The following is a 27805-nucleotide window of genomic DNA, read 5'->3' as shown; positions in this document are numbered from 1 at the left end:
CTGGCAATATCGTGACTGCCTCATGGTTGTCTCATGATCTATGATTTGCTATCTGCTCAGGTATAAAGACCTGTGGATTTCTGTCAATCGGGGTCCCAGTTCCTTTTGGAAGAGATTCCAAACTGGGTCCTTATTGCCTGGCAATAAACTTCACCTTCTTATTCTCCATTGCTGAGTCTGCCTGATCCTTATTTAACACCAAGCGAGTACCTGCTTACGTTCACGTGCTTCAATTTGACTAATACTGACATGGAGCAGAGGCCAAGGACTGATGAGCAGTGGGGGGTTGCCCTGCTACGTCCTCTCAGTGCCGTTGTTTCTGCTTTGTAGATCACAGTGAAGGAGTTTAAGGAGCACATTGCAGGTTCAGTCAGCATCCCCTCGGAAAAGCAGCGTCTCATCTATCAAGGGAGAGTCCTTCAGGATGACAAGAAGTTGAAAGAATACAGTGAGTGGGGCTTTGAGGGGGGAGGGCCTGAGGAGTTCTTGCCTGGGGCGGGGGGGAGGGGGGCATGGATAAAATGTTAAGTTGTGAGGGACGCTGAAAAGTGCTGGCTCCTGCTGTCCTCACTCAGAAAAGGCCCTTGAGCAAGCTCAGCATTGAATAGGAACGTTGTATAATTTCCTTGTTTCATAATTACTTCTGAGGGCTCTCACAATTGCTGGCTGATCTAGCGTGTGCTGCCGTTAGTCACACTGTGCGCAACCGAGCACCAAAATTTAAAAACGCACACATGTAAAACTGCCTGAGGAGGCTGCAATTTTTAAACAGCGAAGGAGGTGCTTAGCTGTTTTCCCTCTTAATACTTGCTCCCGTGTTTTGTTGTTGCTGCTGCCGTTTTGCCTAGCAGGTTTCCATGCATGTTTTTATCTTCATAAACATGCATCTGAAATGTGGGCCTGGATGAGGGCAGAACAGTCTAAGAGTAGATAAGGACAAGCAGAAAACGACTGGCGGAAGAGAGGGTTAGGCACCCTCTCTGCCACTTCTCTGCTTAAAATACACCCAGCGAAAGTTCTTTTCATTTAAAAAAGGGAACTGTCTGGGCTTTTCCTATGTACATTTCCCCATTACGTGCATCTTTACCCCTGAAGAGACCTGCTTCTCAAAGAGCGTGAGTATGCCAGTCGAAGGCCCATGCTGATATTCCTTGTTGAAACCCAAGACCTGCTCTTTGACTCCTCAGCTTTGGAGGGCTGCCGGGAGGACAAAAGGCGGTTGCCCTTTTGACAAAACCTTCACGCTTGTCCTCTCTTCCGTGCCAGATGTCGGGGGCAAAGTCATCCACCTGGTGGAGCGTGCGCCTCCTCAGACCCAGTCGCCCTCCTTGGGGGGCCCTTCTGGAGCCGGCTCGTCCTCCGTCCCTCACAACGGAGCAGGCCCCCGGGTGACGGGCCCAACTGTGCACGACCGCAATGCCAACAGCTACGTCATGGTGGGAACCTTCAACTTACCAGTAAGCATTATGGACCCGCAGCCACCCACGCAAGTGAGTTTTAGCCAGAGGCTGCTGCACTGCAGGGGAAGGGGGAGTGTTGTGCCTCCCCGTAATGCTTTTAGTGCTTCTCTCCCCCCCCCCAATAAAAAGGGGAGGAATTTGCTGGTGTTAACGCTACGTGGGGAGGGGGGCAAACACGGTGGTGGGGGCTTAGTAGCTGGGTCCGCTTTCATGCAGTCAGTGGCAGAGGGCGCTGTGCTGTACCTGAGCTGTCTTTCTTAACCCCAGGCACTTCGTGATTTAGCAGGAAGGAATGCATCCTTCTGCCCGGTCCTCTTGCCCTTTTGCAAGCAGCTGATGAGGGAGGGGGCAAGGAACAGGATCAGCAAGGGAACCGCTTAGAGTAGCCATGGCAACATTTTCTCCTGCTGCTTGGGAGACAGTGGCGTGGCGTGGGGGTGCAGGGGGGGCCGGCCACACTGGGCGCAACATTAGGGGGTTAGGGGGCGCAAATCTACGGGTTAGGGGGTGCAAATCCACGGGTTAGGGGGCACAAATTACTTGCCTTGCCCCGGGTGCCGACAACCCACGTTACGCCACTGTTGGGAGAGACCTCTAAAGGTCTGGTAATCGGAAGGAGAAGCGGCGTCTCTACAGGGTCTCATCGGGGACAAATCCCTATCTGGCTTTGCACCTTTCATTGTATTCCCACAGCAGCTGGCTTGTTGGCTTGTGTGGGCAGCATGCATGACCTTAGCCGGACTTGCGGGGGACGTGGGGAGGGTGGTGGTTTTGTCCAGTGGTGACAGGATAGCGGCCACCCAGGAAGCAAGGCAAGGGCCACTTCTGAAATGACGCGTGCTTGTTAGTGCACTTCAGACGGTGGTGTGCTGGCCGGCTGGCGAATGAGGTCTTTCAAAATGATTTATGACTTGGATCGGTGTCTCACAGCACGGTCCTAAGCTTCAGAATCACTCCCTTTTGAGGCTTACTTCCAGGTAAGTGTGCACTGGATTGCAGCCCAAGTGCATGCCTGCCTGCCTTTCGAAACACACACATATAGGGATGAACCAGTTTTGGTCAGGCTTGCATCTGCTTCCCTCTGACCGTCTTTGTGCAGCTTGGGATAACGCTGCAGCTTGCATAACCTGTGAACTCTCAAGAGCCCAGAGAATGCAGAACATGTGCTTTTGCCCCCAGGTTCAGCTCCCTGAGAATCCCAGTTTCCTTCTTAACAAAACACACATTTCTAGCGCTTAGGGCTGTGACAGTTAAGCTTAAAAGCGCCTGGTGAACTGAGAAGCCGAGGGGCAGTGGAATCAGATGGTCAGTTTGCAGGCAGGGTTTGGTTGGTGTTCTCCAGACCTCAGTGCTGGTTCTTGTGACTAGCAGAGAAAGTCACGATTTCCAGTGCCTGCCTTCTGTGGTGCAGACTCTGGATAGCCTGGGCAGAGCATTTACTTTAGCACATGGAGACTTGGAAGTAACGTTTGAATACGGTTTAGCAGTGTGTGTTGACCAAGTTTGTCTCGTGAAAAATCAGACTCCAGTCTCGGTGCAGCCAGCACTGTGGGGCAGTATCTTTCAAGTGCTGTGTAATGTCAGAAGAGACCCTGAGGGCTGGGGGGGGGGGGAGCCGTGGTTTGATGGCGGTATTGTTTTCTCCTGGATTTCCTTGCCTTTCTTTCTGCTCCATTTTGTTATTTCTCTCTTCTCTTCCATCCTCTTTCCCCCCGCCCCCGCTCCTTTATTTTTGGTTTGTTTCTTTAATTTCCTCCCCCTCTGTCTCTTCCTTTTCTCTCCCCCCAACCCCGCTTCCCAAAGAGCGATGGATCGTCTGTGGATGTTCATATAAATATGGACCAGGCTCCCATACAGGTACAAGTGGGGTGGGAAGACTGGGATTTACTGACTTAAGGTTGTACATATTCTGTCGGGTGTGTGTGTGTGTGTGTGTGCACGTCTGTGTTTGCGTAACAACAATGATTTAATTCAGTAGCATCTTGTGATGTTTGATTTGGGTGTGTGTGTTTAATTTTCCGTGAAGGGAACTGCTGGTGATGTAAATTGATTTGTCCATTTTTATAACTAATTTGGGCGCCTTCCCAAAATTTTGGGGAGTCCTACGTTGCTGTTGGGGTTCACGCTTTGACTGCTGGTCAGTTGACAGCCAGCCTCTTATTTCACCGTAGCCAAATATTATGATTTCAAGACTGCCCTTGTGTAAGTGGCAAGCTACCTATAGATCTAGACATTGCCGCCCTAGGTGGCCAGGCTGAGGGCAAAGGTGCCCGGAAGCAGTCCAGGCTTTGAACAAGGAATGTAGCATTACCTTAATAAAGGATAGGCTTTGCTGGGGGCACTTTGTTCTAAACCTTTTTTTTGAAGACTTCTTCCCCATTGAAACATTGGAACTCTGGACATGGTCTGGGGCTTATCCTTAGATGCCAGAATTTTTATGAACAGAGATGTCACCTCTGCTCAGCATCTCACAAGAGCCCAGCAGGACTCCAGAGCATGACTCTTGCTAAATTCATGTTTGAAATCTGTGGTTCTTACTTCACTAGTCATGAGACAGTCTGGGGCTTCCTCTATCAGGGATATTTTCCTGTGTGAAGGCCATTCAGCCGCCTGGCTCCCACCATCTCTTTTCCGTAGACGTTTCCACTGGCAGCACATCCAAAGGATGGTGTCCCAAATCTGTGGGTTCAATGCTCTTGGCGGCCCGTTTGCGGTGACTCCCAGGAGAATCGCAAAATGAACTTCCGAGGGCGTTTTAAGTCTTTAAATATTGCTGTTACCAAAACAACATCAGCAACCCCTGCCTAAAATCTGCATAATGCTACTGAAACCACTGTGTGCCTGTCGCTGTCGTTCGGACCATGAAGTTAAAACTGCAGCAAAAAGAAACAAAGAATGAATGGTCATGAATTGCTTCTGTGTTGAAGAAAACACATTTCAGGTGCCTGTTGCAAGAAAAGAAGATAAAGCTCATTTATGGGCTTCCTAAAGGCTTGTCTCTAGGGGAAGGATTTCAAAGGGCCAGCATCACCGCTGAGAAAGCGCTGGCCCTCCCACGACATTGCTAGCAGCGTTGCCTATCCCTGAAGTTAGACTTGGCAGTTGCTGGCACGGGAATGGGCTGCAGCTGACTGTTAGAGCATCTCCTTGGCACGCAGAACTTTCCAGTTTCATGGCATCACGTGTTAGGACAGAGCTGGTGGCCTTCCAGGTGTTGTTGAACCCCAGCTCCATTAGCCCTAGCCAGCCTGTCCAGTGGTCAGGGGTGAGAGGAGTTGTGGTCCAGTAACACTGGAGGGCCAGAGGTTCCCCATCCCTGAGTTACAAGGCCCAGGAAGCAGATAATGTGCAAGATCCTCTTGCTGAGACACCAAGGAGATTTAATTCTGGTCAGACTAGGCAATATTGGGCCTGGTTGGGACCTAAGACACCTCTCACTCTGTTCTATGAAGGGGATCTCTGAGGTTCAGGAGGGTGGCAGTTTGGGGAAAGCAGGGTGTAGGTTGGGTGAATCCAATCTGAAGACTACACACATTCTGGCTCTTGAACCCTGTTTTGGTCTGGCCCTCTGAGTTCACCCCCCTTTTTTTTTTGCTTTGAGCAGAAGATGGAATAGGAGGGGCATGGCATTTGGTCTTAAATGAGCCTGTTTTCCTTTATGGCATGAGCTCTGTAAGGGGGCTGGAGGGGGATTATGGTTCTGATTCAGAGACGTGGGGGAAAGGGACTCTGGCAAGGTGAGGCCCTTTGTTTGATTGGGGTCCCCTCTCCTCTCCTCTCGTTCCAGAGCGAGCCTCGAGTCCGCCTTGTTATGGCTCAGCATATGCTGCGGGACGTCCAGGGCATTCTGAACCGACTAGAGGTGAGCCGGCCTTTGAAACCTTTTTGCGGCGGGAGGGGTGTATGCAGACAGGAATATACCAATGGCCTGTTAAAGCTTGGGGGAGAGGCAGTTGTTAATCTACTTATTTTATTATTATCTGTTGTTATGCTTTTATTATTGTGCTTTGTAATGTGTTTTTAATGTACACCTCCCTGGGATCTTTTGACAAATGGCGGTATATAACTTGAATTAATAATAATAATAGCAACAACTTAGAAGTGGGGCAGGGACACCTCCTTCTGGGCTTCAGCCGCCACGTGCTCCTCCTTTTCTTTTCTTTTTTTTAACCTTATTCCAAAACCAAAAAAGAATTACAAACATCAAATTCAAAATCCATATTCGTTTTGTAACATAAGCCTATTACATAGTTGACTAGATTAAAATATACCTAATTGCTATAGACTTCCCTTTGCAACGTAAATTAGAAATGCAACGTAATTAGAAATATTATATTAGAAATGTTTATAAATTCCCCTATACCCCCCACTCCCCTTCACCCATCCGTGATCTCAGTATTTCTTTTCATTTCTTCCATCTTCTTGTGTTGTTGTAGTTTAATAATTATTCAGTTGATTCTTTTATTATTTCCTTGCTTACCCCTGCACGTTTTACACATTATCTACTAACATTCCAGTTCCGGAACCATATTTTTTCATGTATTCCTTCGCTCCATCCCACTCTTTAATTATTCTCTGATTTGAATGGCCTCTAACGATTCCCGTCAATTTTGCCATTTCCACAAACTCACAGAGCTTGCTTTGCCATTCTAATAATGATAGTATTTTCTCCCCCTTCCAATTCTTTGCGATCAATATTCTGGCCGCTGCTGTTGCGTAAAGGAATACATTTTCCTCCCGTGCTCCTCCTTTTCTTAGGGCCGCACCAATGGCCAAGTTGCATCGGGACCTGAGGAGACGGCATCTGCCAGCCCCACCGAACGGGAGCCCATGGAGGGAGCCGAGTCTGAGCCTCCCAGTGAGCCCACACCAGCTGAGGAGACGCCCCCATCGGGGGCAGAGCCGCCCCCTACCGCTGAGGCTGCTGCGCCCAAGTGAGCAGCTGGCATACGGGGCAGGGAGGGCGAATGGGGTCCCGGCTGGCTTCTGTGGCCTGGCATTCAAAGGGGGGAGCTGCTGCTGCGTGTTGGTGGTGGACGGGGTCACCAAAACAAGAGAGTGGCTGGTGCAAAAGGGGAGGGTGGAGTGGAGTAGATGGGTGAGCTCAGAAGGGAGGCCTTGTTGCTTCTGCCAGGTGATCACCATCGAGGAGGCCTGAGCATCATCTGAGCACCTTTTCTCTCTTCCCCACAGCCACCCGTCCCCAGGCGAGTACGTGGAGGTCTTAGGGGAGCTCCGCGGGGTGGAGAGCAGGCTTCAGCCCTTCCTCCAGAGATACGAGGAGATCCTTGGAACGGCCAGCACCGCAGACTACAACAATAACGTAAGGGCGAACTCGGAGGTGTGCGTCGCGGCATCCCAGATCAGGGAGCAGTGATCGGAATCTCATTCTGTTTTCTCGTGGGGGGTTGGGTATGTCCCCCCCTGCCCCCCAACACTTTGTTTTCTGTGCAGTGTGTTACTCATACGGCAAATCCTGGGACTCACACCTGTCTGGGGATCAGTGTTTGGTAGCTGCTTGTCTTCTAGATCCTGACCGGTGGAGGCTTGTTGAGAAATGTTAGGGCGATTTGTATATTTCTGGGCTGGACCCAGAGGAAGTTCTGGGGCCGAATTTTGGCAAGTGTTTGGTTTGCTCGTCCCCTATCCCTGCGGTTGAGACAATGGACGATTATCTTTGATATGTTTCTTGGACAGTCTTGTTTGTTGGGAAGGGGAGCGAGTAGTGGGGGAGGCGGCTAGCTTGGTGTGCTGCGCTGTGCCTTGCTGTGTAGATCTCAGAAGTGAAGACAACAGCAAGCCAGCTTCACTGCATCAGAGTGCCTGGGGCTTTCCGCCACTGTTCCAGGAGGGAGCCACCCGGCCCCACTGGTGACCATTCTTGCATGGGGCTCCCAGGGGGCTCCTAATTAGAGAACCAGCCAGTTTCGCACCTGGTTTGCTTCAGCAGCGCTGCAGAGTTAGGTCCTTGCACCCCATTCACCAGACCACTGTCCTGGTCGTTTTTAAGGTGCCCTTCTCGAAAGCTGAGCTCTGTTCCTTGTTAGCCTCTACCTGCCCCACTTCCTGTTTTCCTTCTAGCCTGTTACCGTATTTTTTGCTCCATTAGACGCACTGGACCATATGATGCACCTAGTTTTTAGGGGAGGAAAACAAGAAATAAGAAAGCAACGCAAAGCTTCCTGAGCTAAGAGGGAACGCTCCTCCATCTTTGCTCAGGAGGCTTTGCGGGGCTATCCATGAAGCCAGGAGGGCAAGCGGGGATGGGTGCGCACCGATCCCTCTTGCCCTCCTGGCTTTAGTAAAAGTAAGCCTACTGGCTTTCCCCCCACCTCCCGCAAGAGCCGTGCATTCTGTCCCTTCCCCCACCTCCCGCAAAAGCCAGGGATAGCCGTGCGAAGCCTCCGCAGGGCACGGGGACGAAGGCTCCCCGTGCACTGCGGAGGCTTCGCGCGACTAAACCCGAAGCCAGGACAGCCAGCGGGATCGCTGCAATCCCACTCGCTGTCCTGGCTTCTTGTTTAGCCGCGCGTAGCCTCTCCCGGGCAAGAGGAGCCTTCATCCCCTGCCCAGGAGAGGCTGCGCGTGGCTAAGGCTCCCCCAAGAGCTGCGCTCTCTTTAAAGAGGGCTGCCCTTCTCCCTCCTTGGGGAAAAGTCCCGAAGAGCTGCACACACGCTCCACGCAGCTCTTTAAAGGGAGCGCTGAGCAGAGCCTCCCGCCTGCATTTGCTCCATAAGACACACAAACATTTCCCCTTACTTTTTAGGAGGGGAAAAGTGCGTCTTATAGAGCGAAAAATACGGTATATTACAAGGCGTTCCTGTCCTGCCCTCTGTAGTGCACTTAGCAGCCAGGAAAGGTTTCAGCTGGGAGGTGGGATTCAGCCTGGGTGTAGATGGGGTTGGCGGAGACTTGCTGGTGCCGCTCCTGCTGGAATCCGAAGCCTGTGGCCGCTCACTTTCTACTTCCTTTTGCGTTTGGCAGACGGAGGGCCGCGAAGAGGACCAGCGCATCATCAACCTGGTGGGGGAGTCTCTGCGCCTCCTGGGGAACACCTTTGTGGCGCTCTCCGACCTGCGCTGCAACCTCTCCTGCAGCGCCCCCCGCCACCTCCACGTGGTGCGGCCCATGTCCCACTACACAGCCCCCATGGTGCTGCAGCAGGCTGCCATTCCAATCCAGGTGAGTGCCCTCCCTGCTTGTGGCTGGGCGGTTGGTGGCGGCGGCAGCTGCGCTTTTGCCTTCTCTGGTTGAGGCATCCGCTGCAGGCTGGCCAGCTCAGTGAGGGAGAACGGAAAGGAGCAGCGGCCCCTGCAGCCTGCTCTCTCACTCTCTCTTCCAGATCAACGTTGGAACCACAGTCACCATGACAGGCAACGGCGCTCGTGGGGCCCCGGCCGGCTCAGAAGGCTCCGCTGCTTCCCCGGCTGCCCCCGCCGCCCAGCCCCGCACTTCCAGCCCCGTCGAGGCCGGGCAGCCATCCGAAGGGCCGCCTCCTTCGTCTTCCCCGGTGGTCACCCCGACTCAGACTCAGGCCTCCCAGACAGGCCACCCCCGCGTGATCCGCATCTCTCACCAGACGGTCGAACCGGTGGTCATGATGCACATGAACATACAGGGTAAGCGCTGCCCAGGTTCCTTCTTGGGGAGCCGAAAGGGGGGGAGAGAGACGGATTGTGGGGCCCTGGAGAAGGGGGGGAGGGCAAAGAGCCTTTCTTTTTCTGGGGTATGCTGGCTCCTTTCTGGCATTGGCTTATCAGGTCATTTGTAATGATAATAATAATAATTTATTATTTATATTCTGCCCATCTGGCTGGGTTTTCCCAGCCACTCTGGGCGGCTTCCAATAGAATATTAAAATACACTAACCTGTTAAACATTCAAAGCTTCCCTAAAGGTGCCCAAGTGCAAGTAGATAAATAGGTACTGCTCTGGCGGGAAGGGAAACGGCATTTCCCTGCGCTGCTCTGGTTCGCCAGAAGCGGCTTAGTCATGCTGGCCACATGACCTGGAAGCTGTACGCCGGCTCCCTCGGCCAGTAAAGTGAGATGAACGCCACAACCCCAGAGTCAGCCACGACTGGACCTAATGGCCAAGGGTCCCTTTACCTTTAAAGTTGCCCAGGTTTAGAAGAGTGCCCAGGGCCTTCCAGCGTAGTCTTCTGGCCTGGGGTGGGGTGGGGCTAGGCCCAGAGGTCTCTGATTGGCTGAGTTCTGCGTAGGTAGCAAGGAGGGAAAGAACCCAGGAGAAAAGGGGGAGCAGAAGAAGAGAGAAAGTGGGGACTCAAGGGGGAGCGATGCCGCAGTGCCGCAGATCTCTCCTAACAAAGCTGACACACACACACAGCATAGGTTCACATGTGGGATCCTGCGCCGTTCAGTTTCTCTGGGAGGAGGCGGGGGAGTCTGTGACACTTGTTGCCATTTTAAGTTCTGCTTGCCTCTCTCATCCTTCCAGACTCAGGTTCCCCGATGGGTGGGGGCGGCTCAGCCGGAGTGCCACCCACAGGACCCGCCGGACCCCCTGGGCATCCCCAAGGAATGGGTAAGGAGGGAGAACGGAAGCTGGGGGGGGAGAGAGAGGGGTTTGTATGAGATTGCACATCGTGGCTGTGGGCTGTCGGTTGAGCCTGCCCTGTGTTTTTTTTGTGTTCTCTCCCCCCCCCCCAAGGTGGCACTGCTCACATGCCGCTCCCCAGCCTCCCGCCAGAGTTTATGCAGGCTGTCGCCCATCAGATCACCCAGCAGGCCATGGCAGCGGCTGCATCAGCGGCGACAGGTAACGGCACGGGAGGGCGCTGAAACACAGCGGAGGAGCCTGTTTTGGGGGTGGGAACGGTTGATTCTTTCCCTCCCCTTCCGTGTTGTCGTCAGTACGCAGGAAGCTGCTGTAGTCTGAACCAGATCGCTGGCCCATCAAAGCCCTTGACCCTCATCAAAAATTTACATGTCACTGCCATAGTATACCATTTTTTTCGCTCTAAAAGACGAGGAAAACAAGAAAAAAAATATTCTGAATCTCAGAAGCCAGAACAGCAAGAGGGATCGCTGCGCAGTGAAAGCAGCAATCCCTCTTGCTATTCTGGCTTCTGGGATAGCTGCGCAGCCTGCATTCACTCCATAAGACGCACACACATTTCCCCTTACTTTTTAGGAGGGAAAAAGTGAGTCTTATAGAGCAAAAAATACGGTAATTGCTACATGGGATGTGTCTTTATACACTAATGTACATTTGGACACAGTAAAATCTCTAATCCAAGAATTGCTAGTTGATCATAATCGGTCTTCTCCACCAGTGCATTTTTTATTTTTATTTCCCCCCCCCCAAATTTTTTATTCATTTTATAACACAAATAAAGAACACAAACAGAAAAACAAACAATACAAATTATTGTCATAGCCTTGTTTTCCTAAACATTGATAAGTGTGCTTCCCCAAGTCCCACCTATCTGATTTTCATTTTACTACCAGTGCATTTTTTAATGGAGATTCTAGACTTAGTTCTGTCGAATCATTTCTTTAGGTTTGGTTTGAAGTACTTGATTCAAAAACAAGGTGTAGCTATGGGCTCGAAACGTGCTCCCAGTGTGGCTAAAATCTTTATGTGGAACTGTAACAGCCCTTCGTGTGGATTATTGGACTCTATGAGCAGACAGGTGGAATAGATACTTATTATACATGTATGGATCTTATGCTTGAACTTCCGTTGAATTCTACAATTTGATGCAGTGAATATTATACCTTATTTATTCAAAAGTACAGCCGGTTACGTCTTGTGTGTTTATTGAATACACTTGAGTGGCAGCAGCTCTAGGGCCCGGATTTTCAACGGGGCGGACTTCTACCTGCCTTTTCCTGTTCCCTAGGCCAGCAGGTCCCCAGTTTCCAGTCGGCTCCGACGCGTGTCGTGATCGCCAGGCCCTCTGCTCCGTCTGTGCGGCCCACACACCCTGGGTCACCCCAGGCACCGGGACAAGGGGTGAGGACCAGGGCAGAGGGGAGCATCTTTTCCAAGAGGGGATCTCTGTTCCCCGTCGGCCGTCTTCTACCGAATCTCTTTCTCTCTTGCAGGGCCCTGGCCTCGGGGGGAATGCTTCCTTGGCCCAGATGATCAGCGGGCTGGTGGGGCAGCTCCTCATGCAGCCGGTTATAGTTGGTAGGTGGCAAGAGGCAGAGGGAAGGGGGGTAGGGAAGTGCGGGGTGACGTTTTTGTAGTGTTTGGAATGGAAACTTGTGGGTGGGTCGTCTTGCAGTGATCACTTAATGGCAGTCGGACCTCATCAGTACATAACTCTTCTTCTGGAATGGTTAATGGCATAGGGGATTGTGTGTGACACAGAGAGAATGAGAGAGAGAGAGAGAGAGGGCAGGGTGCTGACTTTGTCCAATGGAGGTTTGCATGCAAACAGCGCTGTTTTGGTTATTTTCATTGTTCAATCCTATATTAAGATTTCAAACTCTTTCAGACTGTTTATTGGTGGCAACAATAAATACATCTATTCATAAATAAAAAATACATGCAAACAGTGATTTCAAGATGTGCTGGTAATTGCAAATTTCAGACCCAAGAGCAATAGCTAAGGACCATGTGTTCTTCAGGCTATGAAAATTTAAATTCTGAAACAAAAAATGCTGAATTCTGCAACCTATATAAATTCAGCAATTCAGACACTTCCATAATTCTGTTTTAGCTGGTAATTGGGAGGAGAGGAAAAAAGAAAAATGTATCTCAAGGGTGTTGGAAAGGATGAGTGTTTTGCTATTTAATTTTCCCCACAGGCTTCTGCCCAAGTGCCTTTTTCAAAGCCTCACTAGTTTTTTTACAAACTAATTAAAAAACTGTGTGTAGGAGAAAAATCTGATGGGGAGAGCCCCGCCTCCAGTTCCCGTAAGCCGTGTTCAGCTCCTCTGGTTTCCATGATTAGGCAAGGTTTCCTACGCGCTTCCAAGCATAGATTTGCATTCTTTCTCTTTAAGAAAAGTAGACATTCCCTACTTGTTCTCTGTTCCTGAAAGCCCTATGTAGCATAAGGGCAGCCTTGGCACTTGTGAATCCTGGCTGTTTCTGCTGTGAGATGGTGTGGTCTCTGTAGGCCTAAACACATGGGTTTGGCTTCCCTCCACCCTGTTTTGGAAAACAGATAGAGCACTCCAGCTGTGGTTGGTGTGTGGTCCAGGCAAGTTAGCCGGAAGGAAACCTTTAAAATCAGGAGTCTGTGATGGATCTGTCTTCCTCTTTCTCAAATGCTCCCGTGCCCTTGCCTGGTCACTGACGTAGCAGACCTCTTCGTTTTTCCTTCCTAGCTCAGGGCAGCGGGACTTCACCTTCTTCTTCGTCCTCCTCCTCCTCCTCCTCCTCCACCTCTTCCTCTGTCAGCGCCCAAGCCACCTTCAGCACCAGCAATTCTGCCTCCCCTCCCACAGCCTCGGCCAGCGCTGGCACCACCAACACCGCCACCACCGCTGCAGGGGGCAGCTCGGCCAGTGCTCCGGGAGGGCCCATCCCCTCCGGCCAGCCCCCGACGGCGGCCGCCGCGGAGCTCCAGTTCTCTCAGCTGCTGGGGAACATCCTGGGGGCAGCCGGCTCCAGCATGGCCGGTGTGGCCGGCCTGGGTTCCCCCACCATCACCGTGGCAATGCCTGGCGTCCCGGCTTTCCTGCAAGGCATGACAGACTTCCTCCAGGTAAGCTTGGTTCCAGCCTCGCTTCATTCCCCGGAGTGGCGGTTTCAGCAGGGGGTGGGTGGTGGTGGCAGCATATCAGCCCCTCTTCCATCTTTCCTCTCAGGGGAGGAAGGGTCTGCCGGCATACTTTCAGGAGATACAGTGGTACCTTGGGTTACAGATGCTTCTGGTTACAGACTCCACTAACCCAGAAATAATACCTCAGGTTAAGAACTCAGGATGAGAACAGAAATTGTGTGGCAGCAGCGGGAGGCCCCATTAGCTAAAGTGGTACCTCAGGTTAAGAACAGTTTCAGGTTAAGAACGGACCTCAGGAACAAATTAAGTTCTTAACCCGAGGTACCACTGTACTGGGTTTTGGGTTCTGTCTGTTGAATCCATATATCGCTCCCCGCTAGAAAAAGCCTTGAAGCGGTTCACAACCATAATAAAAGTGCGTGGCATTTTTAAACGGAGCCAAACCCGGTCCTTCTGCACGAAAATCTGCTCCAAGTTACCCCCAGCGCCCATTTAAGCTGTGTAATTTAGGGGAGCAAAGTCATAGAATTGGAAGGAACCCCAAAGTTCATCAAGTCCGGCAATGCAGGAATCTCAGCTAAAGCAACCCTGACAGATGGCCATTCAACCTCTGCTTAAAAACCTCCAAGGAAGGAGAGCCCACAAACTCCTGAGGGAGACTGCTCCAGTATCCGACAGCAAGAGCTGTCGGAAATTTTCTCCTGACGTTTAGTCGGAGCTTCCTTCCTTGTAACTTGAAGCCCTCGGTTCGATTCCTACCCTCCAGAGCAGGAGAAAACTAAGCTTTCTCCCTCTTCCATGTGACAGCCCTTGAGATACTTGAAAATTGTATATCCTTTAAAGGCTGGCGGGTGGTGCTGTGGGTTAAACCACAGAGCCTAGGACTTGCCGATCAGAAGGTCGGCGGTTCGAATCTCCGCGACGGGGTGAGCTCCTGTCGCTCGGTCCCTGCTCCTGCCAACCTAGCAGTTCGAAAGCACGTCAAAGTGCAAGTAGATAAATAGGTACCACTCCGGCGGGAAGGGAAACGGCATTTCCGTGCGCAGCTCTGGTTCGCCAGAAGCGGCTTAGTCATGCTGGCCCCTTGACCCGGAAGCTGTACGCTGGCTCCCTCGGCCAGTAAAGCGAGATGAGCGCCGCAACCCCAGAGTTGTCTGGGACTGGACCTAATGGTCAGGGGTCCCTTTACCTTCACCTTTATCCAAAGCCCTTGCTTGATGTGCTTCGTGTCACCCAGAGACCTGCCATCTTTTGGCCCATCCCTGCCTTCACTGTGACCTGCATCTGCATGCGTTTTCCCCAGCCTCACTCCCCCCCCCCTTCTCTCCGCAGGCGACGCAGATGGGGGCGGCTCCTCCCCACCCTCCGGAGCAGGCCCCGCCTCCCCCGCAGCCAGCGGCCTCCCCGCCACCGCCTCCTCCCCCGCCCTCGGCTCCCCAGAGCGGCATGGAGCCGCCTTTGGGGGGCGGGAGCAGCAACGTCCGTGGCGGCGCCTCGGCAGACTCCCTGCCGCCCGAATTCTTCACCAGCGTGGTGCAAGGGGTGCTGTCGTCCATGATGGGGTCGCTCAGCGCCCAGCAGGGCAGCACCGAGAGCATCGCGGACTTCATCCAGCGCCTGAGCGGCACCAGCAACATCTTTGAGCCAGGCACAGAAGGGGCCCTGGGTAAGGAAGGTCTTGGGTGTGCCCCCCTTGCACTGGGGGGGGGCTGCCGGTTAATAATAACAACAACAATTGGTTTGAAGTCCATATTGTGCTATTGGCTTCCTAATTTTGGACCTGGCAATCAATTGTGTGCAAAAATCACAAAGCAGGGAAAACCATGAAGCCAGCCAGAGCCTCTACATAGCTCCATCCTTATTACAGACATCGTGATATATACCTCAGTGTTTAGCTGGTGATATATCATGATGTTGAAAACCAAATAAAAATAATTTATTGTTTATTTTTTTTATAAGACATTTATTAAAGTTTTACAAAAAAAACATAGAAAAGCATACATCATAAAAAGAGAAAACAAAGATAACAAAGATACGCAAAAAATAGAGCATACATCATAAAAAGAGAAAACAAAAAATAATTTATTGTTTATACCCTACCCATCTGGCTGGGTTTCCCCAGCCACTCTGGGAAGCTTCCAACAAAATATTAAAATACAGTAGGCCATCAAAGCTTCCCGAAACAGCCTTCAGATGGCTTCAGATGTCTTCTAAAAGTCAGATAGTGTTTATTTCCTTGACATCTGATGGGAGGGTATTCCACAGGGCGGGTGCCACTACCGAGAAGGCCCTCTGCCTGGTTCCCTGTAACCTCATTTCTCGCAATGAGGGAACTGCCAGAAGGCCCTTGGAGCTGGACCTCAGTGTCTGGGCTGAACAATGGGGGTGTAGAAGCTCCTTCAGGGTGCTGAGAGTTGCTAGGTGCCCCCTATTCTCCCCCTAACATAACTATAGAATGGTTTGACAACCAATGCTTTCGGGCTGAACGATGGGGGAGGAGACGCTCCTTCAGGTATACTGGGCGGTGGCCATTTAGGGCTTTAAAGGTCAGCACCAGCACTTTGAATAGTGCTCAGAAACGTACTGGTTTGGAGAAGGCTGCCTTCTGCCCCCTGACTAATTCAAAGTCTCCTCCTGTTTTCTGGGGTCTTGGTTGCCCCAGTTGGGAGAGGCAGGCTGACCTTTTTGATCTCTCCGGTCACTACCCTCTCTAGAACCCCTTGCAAACCTTGCTCCTCCTTTTTCTTGGATATCCGTCACCCACAACTTCCCACAGTCTGGACCAGCGTTTCCCAAACTTGGTTCTCCGGCTGTTTTTGGACTACTATTCCCATCATCTCTGACCACTGGTCTTGCTCGCTCAGGATGATGGGAAACACTGGTCTGGACTTTGGGGCCCTGGTCTGCCACCGTTGCCCAAGGAGGAGGGGGGCGGATTTCTTTTTCAGTTTCAGTTCCTCTCTCTGTGTTGCTCTGCATGGCAGCTATGCTTCATCATGAGGCAAAGGGATAATTTCTTGCCTTAGGCCCTGCGGTATGCAAACTAAGGCCCGGGGGCCAGATCTGGCCCAATCGCCTTCTCAATCCGCCCCGTGGACGGTCGGGGAATCAGTGTGTTTTTACATGAGTAGAAGGTGTGCTTTTATTTAAAATGCATCTCTGGGTTATTTGTGGGGCATAGGAATTCGTTCTTTCTTCCCCCCAAAAAATATAGTCTGGCCCCCCACGAGGTCTGAGGGACAGTGAGCTGGCCCCCTGCTGAAAACGTTTGCTGACCCCTGCCTTAGGCTGACTGAGAACAAGCTCCTGGCTGAAACGGGACAAGCTGGGTTGCAGCTCTGCCTCTTGGCCACTCTCCTGCCTGAGCTCCTTGCCAGCAATAGCCCATAGAGGCGTCTTTTGCTAGAAGGACTTCCTCTCCCAGCTGACATTGCTCCTTTCCCTCCAGCCGGGCAGAAGTGCCGTGAGGCTCTTTCTCCCTGGGGAAATCCCAGGGCAGGGCAAGGGAGTTGTTAATATCGCCTTCTGTTCTCTCTTTCTCCCGGGGTTTCCATCCACTGCTGCGTCCTCCCGTCCCATTCGGGTTAAGCAGAGGGTCAGCTTCCAAGGTTTGTGTCCCTCTTTTCTAGGCTTCTTTGGAGATCTGCTCTCCCTCATCTGCCAGAACTTCTCCATGGTCGACATGGTGATGCTGCTGCACGGGCAGTTCCAGCCCCTCCAGCGGATCCAGCCCCAGCTCAGCCGCTTCTTCCGGGAGGAGTACCTGCATGGCCAGGAGCCCACTGAGCGCAACGTTCGGGTGAGTGGACCCGCCCCTAGTTCCAGGTGCAACCTCCCCTCCTTCCCCTCTTGAGTCCATTCCTGTGGTGCTTGCTAACAGTTCCCTCTCTCTTCCGGCTTTTCCAGATGGCCACATACAATTTGATCAACGGGTTGGAGGAGTACATTCGCGAGAGTTTTGTAAGTTCCACTTCCTCCTGCGAGGTGTTTGTGGGCTGTGGAGACTTGGGGCAGGATTTAGATGGGCTCAGGCATCTTGGTTACTGAAATGATTAGATGGTACCCGAGACAGCATTTGTATTTATTTTCTTTTTAAAATAATTTTATTATTTGATTTTCAAAAATATAAAAGTACAGTGGTACCTCGGATTACATACGCTTCAGGTCACAGACTCCGCTAACCCAGAAATAGTACCTCGGTTTAAGAACTTTGCTTCGGTATGAGAAGAGAAAGGAGGCCCCATTCGCTAAAGTGGTACCTCAGGTTAAGAACAGTTTCAGGTTAAGAACGGACCTCTGGAACGAATTAAGTACTTAACCCGAGGTACCACTGTACAACAAAAACCAATTCAGAATCCAAATATCGAGATTGCTCTGAATCTCCTGACTTCTCCCCATCCCTTCCGTGGGTCCTAATGGTAAAATTTCCAACTGCATATCAACACTTACCCAAATTTTTATCCTTCTAAATTATACATAACTTTCCGTTACATTCCAAGTGTGGTTAAAATTCTGCCAGTGTTTTAACCCGCTTACAATGGTATCGTAAATCAATTATAAACTTTTCCCATTCTTTTTATAAGTTATTGTCTATTTGATTTCTGAGCTTCCCAGTTAATTTTGCCATTTCGGCATAGTCCCATCAACTTGGTTTGCCCTTCTTCTCTGGTCAGGGTTGTCTCTTCCTTCCATCTCTGGGCTAGTAGTATCTGTGCAGCTGTTGTCGCATAAATGAACAGTATTTTCTGGTCCTTTGGTATCTCGGTACCTATAATTCCTAATAAAAAAGCTGCTGGTTTTTTTTAACAAAAGTTATTTTAAACATTTTTTTGTAAGTCATCTCCCAGAAATTTTTAATTACTTTACATACCCCACAACTGATGAAAGGTTCCTTCTTTTTCTTTACATTTCCAGCATTTGTATTTCTTGCCATCACAGGGTCTTCAAAATTTTGCCTCCTTCTCTAGGGAAAGGAGTCATTCTACCCTCCAGATCTTCCCCACCTCTGATGGGTTAGGTTGGGTCTTCTGTGGGGAAAACAAAACATAACTTTGTCTCAAGTTTTGCTAGGTATTCCTTGTCTGTCTCTTTGACCATAGTATTGATTACTGCTGTTTTTGTGTGGCAAAGCCCCAGACCTGCACCAGGTGGATGGACAAGAGAGGGGATCATTCCAATTGTCAAGCTGAAATTCTTGCACTGATGCAGGTTTTCCCAAACTTGGGTCTCCAACTGTTTTTGGAGTACAACTCCCAGCATCCCTAGCTAGCAGGACCAGTGGTGGTCAGGGATTATGGGAATTGTACTCCAAAGCAGCAGAAACTCAGGTTTGGGAAACCCTGCACTAACAGAACAATTGTCAAAGCGGGAGATTGAGTTCCTCCCTGAGGTTTTTGTTTTTGGTTAATAGTTTGATCTGAAAATGTCTAGTCCATGGGTAGGCAACCTAAGGCCCGGGTGCCAGATCCAGTCCAATCGCCTTCTAAATCCGGCCCACGGACGGTCTGGGAATCAGCGTGTTTTTACATGAGTAGAATGTGTCCTTTTATTTAAAATGCACCTCTGGGTTATTTGTGGGGCCTGCCTGGCGTTTTTACAAGAGTAGAAGGTGTGCTTTGATTTAAAATGCATCTCTGGGTTATTCATGGGGCATAGGAATTTGTTCATTATTTTTTCCAAAATATAGTCCAGCCCACAACATGGTCTGAGGGACAGTGGACCGGCCCCCTGCTGAAAAAGTTTGCTGACCCTGGTCTAGCCTCCACAATGGTAGGCAGCCAACATGTGACAAGAACAGATGCAGGGTTAAACCACAGAGCCTAGGACTTGCTGATCAGAAAGTCGGCGGTTCGAATTCCCACGACGGGGTGAGCTCCCGTTGCTCGGTCCCTGCTCCTGCCAACCTAGCACTTCGAAAGCACAAAGTGAAAGTAGATAGATAGGTACCGCTCCGGCGGGAAGGTAAACGGCGTTTCCGTGCGCTGCTCTGGTTCGCCAGAAGCGGCTTAGTCATGCTGGCCACATGACCCGGAAGCTGTATGCCGGCTCCTTTGGCCAATAAAGCGTGATGAGCGCCGCAACCCCAGAGTCGGCCATGACTGGACCTAATGGTCAGGGGTCCCTTTACCTTTACCTTTCTGCCCAAAAGCTATATAGCCCCGACTTCCCCCTTCCCCCTCGTCTCTGATGCCTCCCATTTCCCCCCTAGGCCTCCGTCCGAGTTCAAGATGGCGTTGACATCACCCGCACCAACCTGGAGTTCCTGCAGGAACAATTCAACCGCATTGCAATGCACATCCTCCATTGCACTGGTAAGGGAGTGGGCTGAGTTCCGCGAGCTTTCTGGAGGGGGCTGCCTCTCCTCCTGGCCCCCCCTCCAGCATCCATCTCCTTTCTCTTTCCAGATAATACCTTTGGGTATCGGCTGCTGGAGCTGTGCAACCAGGGCCTGTTCGAGTGCCTGGCGCTGAACCTCTACTGCTTGCGCGGGGAGCAGGGAGCCCTGACTGCTGTCATCAACGACCGCATTGTGAGTGATGAGTTGTGCTCCGCTGACGTTCCCCATCTTCAGGGGATGTAGGGCTGATGCAGGGCAGTTTTGGGGAGGTACTAGAGCCAACGGAAGAGTTGCGAGAAAAGGAAGCCCGCGAGTTGTGGCGTCCCCCAACAACAGCGTCGGGATCGCATGGGCAGAGCTGCGTGCTGGAAGTCCTGTTTGGAATTCTGCAAGCATAAGTTAATATGGATGTGCCCAGGGGTGAGACGATTGAAATTGGGTGTTTGAAACATGGTCAAGGAACTAGCATCTGCACTGTGCTGCTGGTGAATGGAAGGCCCTATAAAGCCCTTCACTGTTCAAAGTGCGTCTGTTTAACCCTTCTTTAATGTCTGCCCAATGATAATCTTGTTAAAAATAGTACAGAAAAATTGGAGAACCAAATCGGTTGAATGAAGTATGGAAGTCAGCCACCCCAATTTATCTCATAAGGTCGGCTGGCCTGGCAGGGAGCAGCTGAATCAGAGTCTCACCGGTGTGCTTTGTAACTGAGTGGGGATTATAGGTAACAATCCCAGTCTCCTCAGCCAGAGTCCAGCATACTTTGTTCTGTAGAGTGGTAACTCGGGTTACGGACGCTTCAGGTTACAGACACTTCAGGTTACAGACTCTGCTAACCCAGAAATAGTACCTCGGGTTAAGAACTTTGCTTCAGGATGAGAACAGAAATTGTGCAGCAGCGGCGTGGCAGCAGCAGGAGGCCCCATTAGCTAAAGTGGTACCTCAGGTTAAGGACAGTTTCAGGTTAAGAACGGACCTCCAGAACGAATTAAGTACTTAACTCGAGGTACCACTGTATTGCACAGGGCCTGTACAGCTAATCCAGTACAGTGGTACCGCGGGTTACAAACATTTTGGGTTACAGGCTCTGCTAACCCAGAAATAGTACCTCAGATTAAGAACTTTGCCCCAGGATGAGAACAGAAATCACACGGCGGCAGCGGGAGTCCCCATTAGCGAAAGCGCACCTCAGGTTAAGAACGGACCTCTGGAACGAATTAAGTTCATAATCTGAGGTACCACTGTATCGGAGTTGTGTTGGTCATGAAGTACCTTAGGAAAACAAATGGATGATCTCAGCTGGTCTCCCACTTTCTTCAGCCCTAATGACTCTTTTCATTGAAACAGTTAAATTTGTGAGTTGTTTATTGCCAACTCACTTAACTTGTCCCAAAGGACTTGTTGCCCTGGCTAATTTTGAGGTTGCGATGCCGTCTCGTTCACTGAGGGCTGCTGGCTTGGAATGGGAGTTTGGGGTCCTGACATCCTTGTGTCTCTTTCTCTTTCTTGGCCCGCCTGGGCGGCAGAGGCGGATGTCGGCAGACATGAACCCCTCCTTGGTGAGCTGGCTCACCACCATGATGAGCATGCGGCTGCAGGTCATCCTGGAGCACATGCCCGTCACAGAGGATCAAATACTACAGTATGTCCGCAGGATGGGCGACCCCCCACAGGTAAGACTCCTGGAATCGGATAGAGAGGCAGGGGGGGAATCAGGCACTAAACCCTAGTTTCCCGTACCTTTTTGGAGGCTCCTCTGTTGTGGAGGAGACACTGGACCAGGTCTCCCGAGTGTTGAGCATTTTGGCCCATAACCCCATTAAAGGTAAAGGTAAAGGTACCCCTGCCCATACGGGCCAGTCTTGACAGACTCTGGGGTTGTGCGCCCATCTCACTTAAGAGGCCAGGGGCCAGCGCTGTCCGGAGACACTTCCGGGTCACGTGGCCAGCGTGACAAAGCTGCATCTGGCGAGCCAGAGCCGCACACGGAAACGCCGTTTACCTTCCCGCTGGTAAGCGGTCCCTATTTATCTACTTGCACCCGGAGGTGCTTTCGAACTGCTAGGTTGGCAGGCGCTGGGACCGAGCAGCGGGAGCGCACCCCGCAGCAGGGATTCTGTGGTTTAACCTACAGCGTCACCCGCGACCCTAGGGGGAAACAAACAAAACCCAGTTTATTAAAATACGGGTTAAAACACAATTTGAAATGCAGCCTCATTTTAATAGTAGCCCATAAATCGAAACCATAAGGGGAGGGAAACATAAGGGTCAGACTGAGTCCAAACCAAAGGTCAGGGTCTTGCAGGCCCTGCGGAAAGATGTCAAGTCCTGCAGGGCCCTAGTCTCTTGTGACAGAGCGTTCCACCAAGTGAGGGCCAGTACTGAAAACGCCCTGGCCCTTACTGAGACCAATCTGACCACCTTGCGGCTCAGGACCTCCAAAGTGTTGTCATCTGTGGACCTTAATGTCCTCCATGGGGCATACCAGGAGAGGCGGTCCCGTAGGTACGAGGGTTCTAGGCCGCATAGGGCTTTAAAACCAGCACCTTAAACCTGACCCTGTACTCCACCGGGGGCCAGTGCACAGCCGAGACATTCCATGCAAAACCCAAGGAGAGAGCAGTTGCGGGGTGCTGTCTGCAGTTTCTCTCGCCTTCTTCATTTTTCCTTTGGCTAAGATTTGGTAGGGCCACCAGGAGCCAGGTCAGATTGTTTTGTGGCCCACATCCCGGTGGGACTTGTTTGTTGGGAGATCAGAGGGGAGGCGTGTGGGGAGACCGTGACTCTGTTGTGGGTGCTGGGTATCGCCACCAAGGCCTCTGAATGCACTCTCTCTCTTCTCCCATCCTTTTAGCCTGTACCAGAAGAGCCGATGGAGCTTCAGGCTGCAGAGCAGCCTTCTGAAACCCTGCAGGTACGGAGTGGGAGCCAGGAGCCCCAGGCTTCTTTGAATGTGTCAGGGTGCTGTGGAGCTGGGAGAGGGTATGATTCCCAGCGTCTTCTGGCGGTTCCCTCAGTGTGAGAAGTGAGGTTACAGGGAGCCAGGCAGAGGGCCTTCTCGGTGGTGGCACCTGCCCTGTGGAACGCCCTCAAGGAGACTTTTAGAAGACATCTGAAGGCAGCCCTGTACAGGGAAGTTATTAATAGTTGGTGTTTTATTGTGCCTTTTTGCTCCTGCCTAGAGTGACTGGAGAAAACTAGTTGGATGGGTGGCATATAAATAAAATAATATACAAAGCCCTTAGCATGCGCTGCTGCCAGTGATCTTTGTAAGAACCCAGAGAGATAGATGAGAAGTGTTCCCATATAGCAGATGGAAGGCTGCCTCCCCACTCCCCGGACCTTCAAGGCTCAATGTGTGTGTCTGAACCAGAGGCTTGTCCTTTTGCAACTTGCTGGTATATGGGGAGAAACTTAATTATTATGAAGTGCTGCCTATTGGGCCAATCCCCTTTTCTGCCTGAAACACCGGGGATATATGCCTGTCAGACGCACCCTGCTTGGGCCCTGCTCCCATTCTCTCCTCCCTTTCCTCGCAGCGAGACAGCGCCGCGTCCCCGGCCCCGGCCACAACGGCCGAGGAGGCGATGCCCCAGCAGCACGGGGAGCCGGAGCACGAGGAGCCGCAGCCAGGGGAGCCGCCCGCCCCCGACGCAGAGCCCTGGGCAGCTGCCGTGCCCCCTGTGAGTGGTCTGGGGCGGAAGCGGGCGGCAACCGGGGGAGGGCGGGGAGAAAGAACTCTCTGGAGTTGCTAACGGGTCCCTCAATGCTTTCCTCTTCCCTCCTCCTCGTCTGCAAGGAGTGGGTGCCCATCATCCGGGAGGACATCCAGAGCCAGCGCAAGCTGAAGCAGCAGCCCCCCCTCAGCGACGCCTACCTGAGCGGCATGCCGGCCAAGCGGCGCAAGGTGAGAGGGCCCTTCTGCCCCACGGAAACGACAAAGGCGGCCCAGCCTCTCTTAAACAGCAGGTTCTCCTCATGTGGCCAACCCCAGGGGCTTAAAGCAGCACTTCCTGCATTGGAGAGGGCTGAACTGGATGGTCCTATGGGTCCCTTCCAATTCTGCAAGTCCACGATTTCATTTCCCTTGATGGGATCATCTTCTTCTTTGGCGATCACTCATAGCGGAGTATGATTGTCTTGTCCTACACTCAAGTAGGACCCTGGCAGAGACACATACCCGACTGGCATGTTCCCTCCCTCCTGGTCTTTTGTTCGGGAGCTTCAAAAGCTTTCTTCTGCCTGGACATCACAGCGACCGATGGCAACAGACATTGGTACACTTAGGGATCCGCAGTCTTCACAGCTTGCGTGACAGACCTCAGCAACTCAGCATTTGGGCTAATCTACTTTATTTACATATAAACACACACGGAGCGCTGCGACATGGCTCCCTCTCTCTCTAGCATCAGAGAAAGAGAAAGAACAAAGGACAATAATCCCACTTCATGGAACACAGTAACACAAACATCCTGTCTCTGTCACTTCCCACTTTGTGGAGTCAAAACATACACCGTCATGTGAAAGGCAGCAATCCCATGACTGCAGTCATGGAGCAGGAATTCTAACATGTCTTCCACTAACAAAGTCTTAACAGTGAGTCTGTAAGTGACTGTGGAGGCCAATTCTGGATCCACACGTCCTTCCACAGTGGGGACATAGGTTTCTGGGTGGGAGTTGATCATGGTGAGGGTTTGCCAAGCGTGCCTTCCTTTTAGCACGTTTTCCCCTTTTGTCCTGTGTTTGAGTGTCTTGAAAGCCAATGACACGTTTGGTAAAGGCTGTTCTCCAACTGGAGCGCTCGCAGGCCAGTGTTTCCCAGTTGTCGGTGTTTATACTACATTTTTAAAGATTTGCCTTGAGACAGTCTTTAAACCTCTTTTGTTTTGATGGGATATGGAGGTGGTGAATTTTCTGGGGGGAAAGAAATATTTATTTTTCGCTCTGACTATGGTGGACAATTTTCACCAATGGGAAGTGTAGAGTGGAGGCAGATTTAAATCTGACTTGAGCTCCTTCTGGTTTGGGAGACATGACATGTCCCCAGTTCATTGCAGATGTTCTTGGTTTTTGTTTTGAGAAACTCCTCGCTTCTTTCCCTTTTAGTCTTCTCCCCTTTGTGATGCCCACCCAACGTCCCTTCCCTTGGGAATTCTAACTTCTTCTTTCATGATGTTACTGTGTTACGTATTTTTCTGTGGTTTTCATGTTGCCCTGTGATCCTCAGAGGAAGGGCAGTAAAGAAATTCAAGGAGTAAATAAATGATGGAAAGGAAATGGTATCATTAATAAGGATGCAAAATCCTCTCTTCCTCTAGTAGACATGACGAATGAAAAAAAGCAAAAGTTTTGGAAGTCGGTTTTCTCAAACCCCAACTTTGAGCGAGGGCTAACGCTTGCTTCCATAATTTCAGCACATCCCAGACCTGGATGTTTACAACTAGACTCACAATAGTGATGCAGGGCTCTTATTGGTTCTGGCCTCTAGTCATGTGAGCTTTCATTCATCCTTGCTTCAGAGCTGGGGAGAGTTGCCTTGTGGGAACTTCCCCTAATCCTTTGGGTGTGTGTAGCAGGGTTGATCCACTGATGAAGGAAGTCTGTGTGTGAATCTCTGTTGTGCTTTTTGGCTGATCGCATAGCGCAGACAGGTTCCGCTCCGGCTTACCTGCCGCTCCAGCACCTAATCGCAAGCGTGGAACCCTAAACCTGTCTCTTCCCTCTCTTGGAAGACTATGCAGGGGGATGGTCCCCAGCTCCTTCTGTCCGAGGCAGTCAACAAAGCGGCCAAAGTAGCAGGCGTGAAACCTCTGACGAGCGCCGAGAGCCTGAGCAGAGATCTGGCAGAGCCAGCGCTGCAGGAGGGCTACCGACAGCAGGTGAGGACGGGGGTCTGTTGGTGGGTGAGGCCTTAGTTTCTGCTTTTATACCCCAATGGGGGCTGTATGACACCTACCGTATTTTTCGCTCCATAGGGCACACCGGACCATAGGGTGCACCTAGTTTTTAGGGGGGGAAAATAAAGAAAAAAAAATATCCCCCCCCGCCCCAAAGAGCAAAGAAGCCAAGACAGCGAGCGGGATACATCCTGCTGGCTGTCTTGGCTTCCTGTTTACCAGCACGCAACCTCTCCAGCCGGAGAGGCTTCGTTTTTAGCCACGGGGCTGGGGCGGGGGCAGTCCGAGATTCCCCCGACCCCAGAACAGGCCTGGGAACAGTGGCAAGGTTGCACACAGCCTTGCCACCGCTCCCAGAGCTTGCGGGGCTGGGGGCGCACTCCGAAGGCTTGCGGATAGCTGCCTGAAGCCTGGAGAGCGAGAGGGGTTGGTGCGCACCGACCCCTCTCACTCTCCAGGCTTCAGCGTTTCTATCACTGAAACCAAGGAGCCTGCATTCGCTCCATAGGACACACACACATTTCCCCTTCATTTTTGGAGGGGGAAAAGTGCATCCTATAGAGCGAAAAATACGATATCTGTCCAGGCGATTTGGAGCAGCCGGACTCCTGCCCCTCACTCTCCTTTTTCTTCTCTCTTTCAGCTGAAATCTGATCTGCAGAAGCGGCTGCAAGCTGATCCCAGCTTCACCCCGCAGAGGTTCCCCAACGCCCAACAAGCCTTTGTGGCCGAGGACTTGTAATGGTCACTGCCCCCAAACCCTCCTGGATAGGGAGGCCCGCTCTCTGGGGCTCACCTCTTTGTCCTTTTTTGTGCACGATGCAGACAGCCACTCCCTTCTCAGGCCAAATATTTAAGTTCCTTCCCAACTTACGTCCCCCCTTCCCAACCCCGTCTTCTGGTTGCTGTGACCTTTCTCCCCCAGCGGAGTGCTCGAGTTGCTGCCGAATCAGTAAATAAAGCCACTTGTCCAGGGACTGGTGGTGCTTGTGTGTTTTCAAAGTGCTCTTTTGGCTGGTGGGATATTGAGTTGCTTCGTGGTCCGGCGACTGCAGCCAAGTGCATCAATCTTGCATTACAGAATGAATTGATTAAAACCGGCAATTTAAGTCGCCAAGGAAAAGGCCGATTTAAATCTTTACCATTGATATCGCTTCCTCAACAGCCGTGTTAATAATATACAAGTAAAACCAATGAAAGGTTTTTTTAAAAAAAACACTATTTCGTTCTTAACAACCAAACCTTACATCTCATATATGTATTATGTGTGTATATATATATTTACATGCTTTCCTTTTTTAAAAAAAAAAACCCCACAACAACCTAGAAAGGGAATCGCTTTACAATATTCCCAAATAGACGCTTCCTTGTAACTATCACCTATGGCAGTTTGCAAGGTTCACAAATTGATAAGACTTCTCCCATGTAGGAGACCATACAATTGTCCTTTCTTGTTCTTTCTGCGCCGCTTGGCCCAGTGCTACCCTCCCTCAGTAAAGCATCAAATAAAAATGAAGTTCTTTTTAGGTGGAATATAAATATTCCTGAGTGAAGTTGTCAGATCGGTTATAATACGGAAAAGCTTTTACACCTTAACACTGATTCAGGTGAAAGATAAAACTTGTAGGGCTAACAAGAGGGTGCTTTGAACACTTCATGTCTAAGGCAGCGGGGTATAGCGAGCGGTTACTGTGTTGGACTGCGATAGGAAAGATCAGGGTTTGCATACCTACTGAGCCACCATGCGGCCCGTTACTGTCTCTCACGTACCCTGTCTCAGGGTGAGGAGAGAGCCATGTATGTCACCCTCAGCTCCTTGGGGGAAAAGGTGGGATATAAATAAGTAAAATTAGTAAGCTTTGGCATGCTGGGTGTCGCCAGAGGAAGAGTGTTGCATTTCCACGCTGGGGGTGGACAGGCACCTCTTCCCTTTGCACCCCATTTGTGCCAAACTTCTGGTGATATTGGGATACCAGGTTACTTCTCAAATAATGTTTTAACACCTATTGTTTTAAAATAGCCTTTTTTCCCAAAAAAGTAAATCTCATTTCCATTTAAACCAGATTTTAAAAAAATCTTTCCTTTTAAAACTCACAGCAAAGTAGTACAGTGGTACCTTAATTCGTTCTGGAGGTCCGTTCTTAACCTGAAACTGTTCTTAACCTGAAGCACCACTTTAGCGAATGGGGCCTCCCGCACTGCCGGAGCACGATTTCTGTTCTCATCCTGAAGCAAAGTTCTTAACCCGAGGTACTATTTCTGGGTTAGCGGAGTCTATAACCTGAAGCGTATGTAACCCGAGGTACCACTGTATGTTGAACTTGTTTTTGTCTTGTGCGTGGTCTGAACGTGGCAATGAGGAACGGAATAAAACTTGTAAGAACTTAAGAACGTGCTGGAATAGGCCCA

The 27805-nt window shown here is 51.0% G+C and overlaps 1 protein-coding gene across 9 annotated transcripts in view; it reads left to right on the top strand.

The window, feature by feature from the left end:
* Positions 1 to 26373, top strand: part of BAG6 (BAG cochaperone 6) — a 38497-nt gene extending 12124 nt beyond the window's left edge. For 4 of the 9 annotated variants that reach the window (XM_081901395.1, XM_081901397.1, XM_081901396.1 and 1 more), the window contains exons 3-26: positions 331 to 448; positions 1267 to 1490; positions 3264 to 3317; positions 5248 to 5322; positions 6219 to 6394; positions 6654 to 6783; positions 8446 to 8643; positions 8804 to 9080; positions 9919 to 10005; positions 10132 to 10239; positions 11327 to 11439; positions 11532 to 11616; positions 12765 to 13144; positions 14495 to 14828; positions 16792 to 16961; positions 17069 to 17122; positions 19371 to 19473; positions 19567 to 19691; positions 21026 to 21172; positions 22354 to 22413; positions 23039 to 23182; positions 23299 to 23406; positions 25232 to 25378; positions 26040 to 26373. In XM_081901395.1, coding sequence (XP_081757521.1) covers positions 331 to 448; positions 1267 to 1490; positions 3264 to 3317; positions 5248 to 5322; positions 6219 to 6394; positions 6654 to 6783; positions 8446 to 8643; positions 8804 to 9080; positions 9919 to 10005; positions 10132 to 10239; positions 11327 to 11439; positions 11532 to 11616; positions 12765 to 13144; positions 14495 to 14828; positions 16792 to 16961; positions 17069 to 17122; positions 19371 to 19473; positions 19567 to 19691; positions 21026 to 21172; positions 22354 to 22413; positions 23039 to 23182; positions 23299 to 23406; positions 25232 to 25378; positions 26040 to 26138 — 3516 coding nt within the window. In that variant the 3' untranslated portion in view covers positions 26139 to 26373. Of the gene's footprint in view, positions 1 to 330; positions 449 to 1266; positions 1491 to 3263; positions 3318 to 5247; positions 5323 to 6218; positions 6395 to 6653; positions 6784 to 8445; positions 8644 to 8803; positions 9081 to 9918; positions 10006 to 10131; positions 10240 to 11326; positions 11440 to 11531; positions 11617 to 12764; positions 13145 to 14494; positions 14829 to 16791; positions 16962 to 17068; positions 17153 to 18901; positions 18967 to 19310; positions 19474 to 19566; positions 19692 to 21025; positions 21173 to 22353; positions 22414 to 23038; positions 23183 to 23298; positions 23407 to 25231; positions 25379 to 26039 lie in introns of those variants that run through there. The other 5 variants (XM_081901398.1, XM_081901401.1, XM_081901400.1 and 2 more) reach the window with 5 other exon arrangements.
* Positions 26374 to 27805: the final 1432 nt, after the last annotated feature.

Source organism: Podarcis melisellensis (assembly GCF_964234715.1).
Source record: "Podarcis melisellensis genome assembly, chromosome: 2".
Classification (NCBI taxonomy): Eukaryota; Metazoa; Chordata; class Lepidosauria; order Squamata; family Lacertidae; genus Podarcis; species Podarcis melisellensis.
The sequence above is the reverse complement of the archived record's forward strand: the minus strand, read 5'-3'. Positions and strand labels throughout refer to the sequence as shown.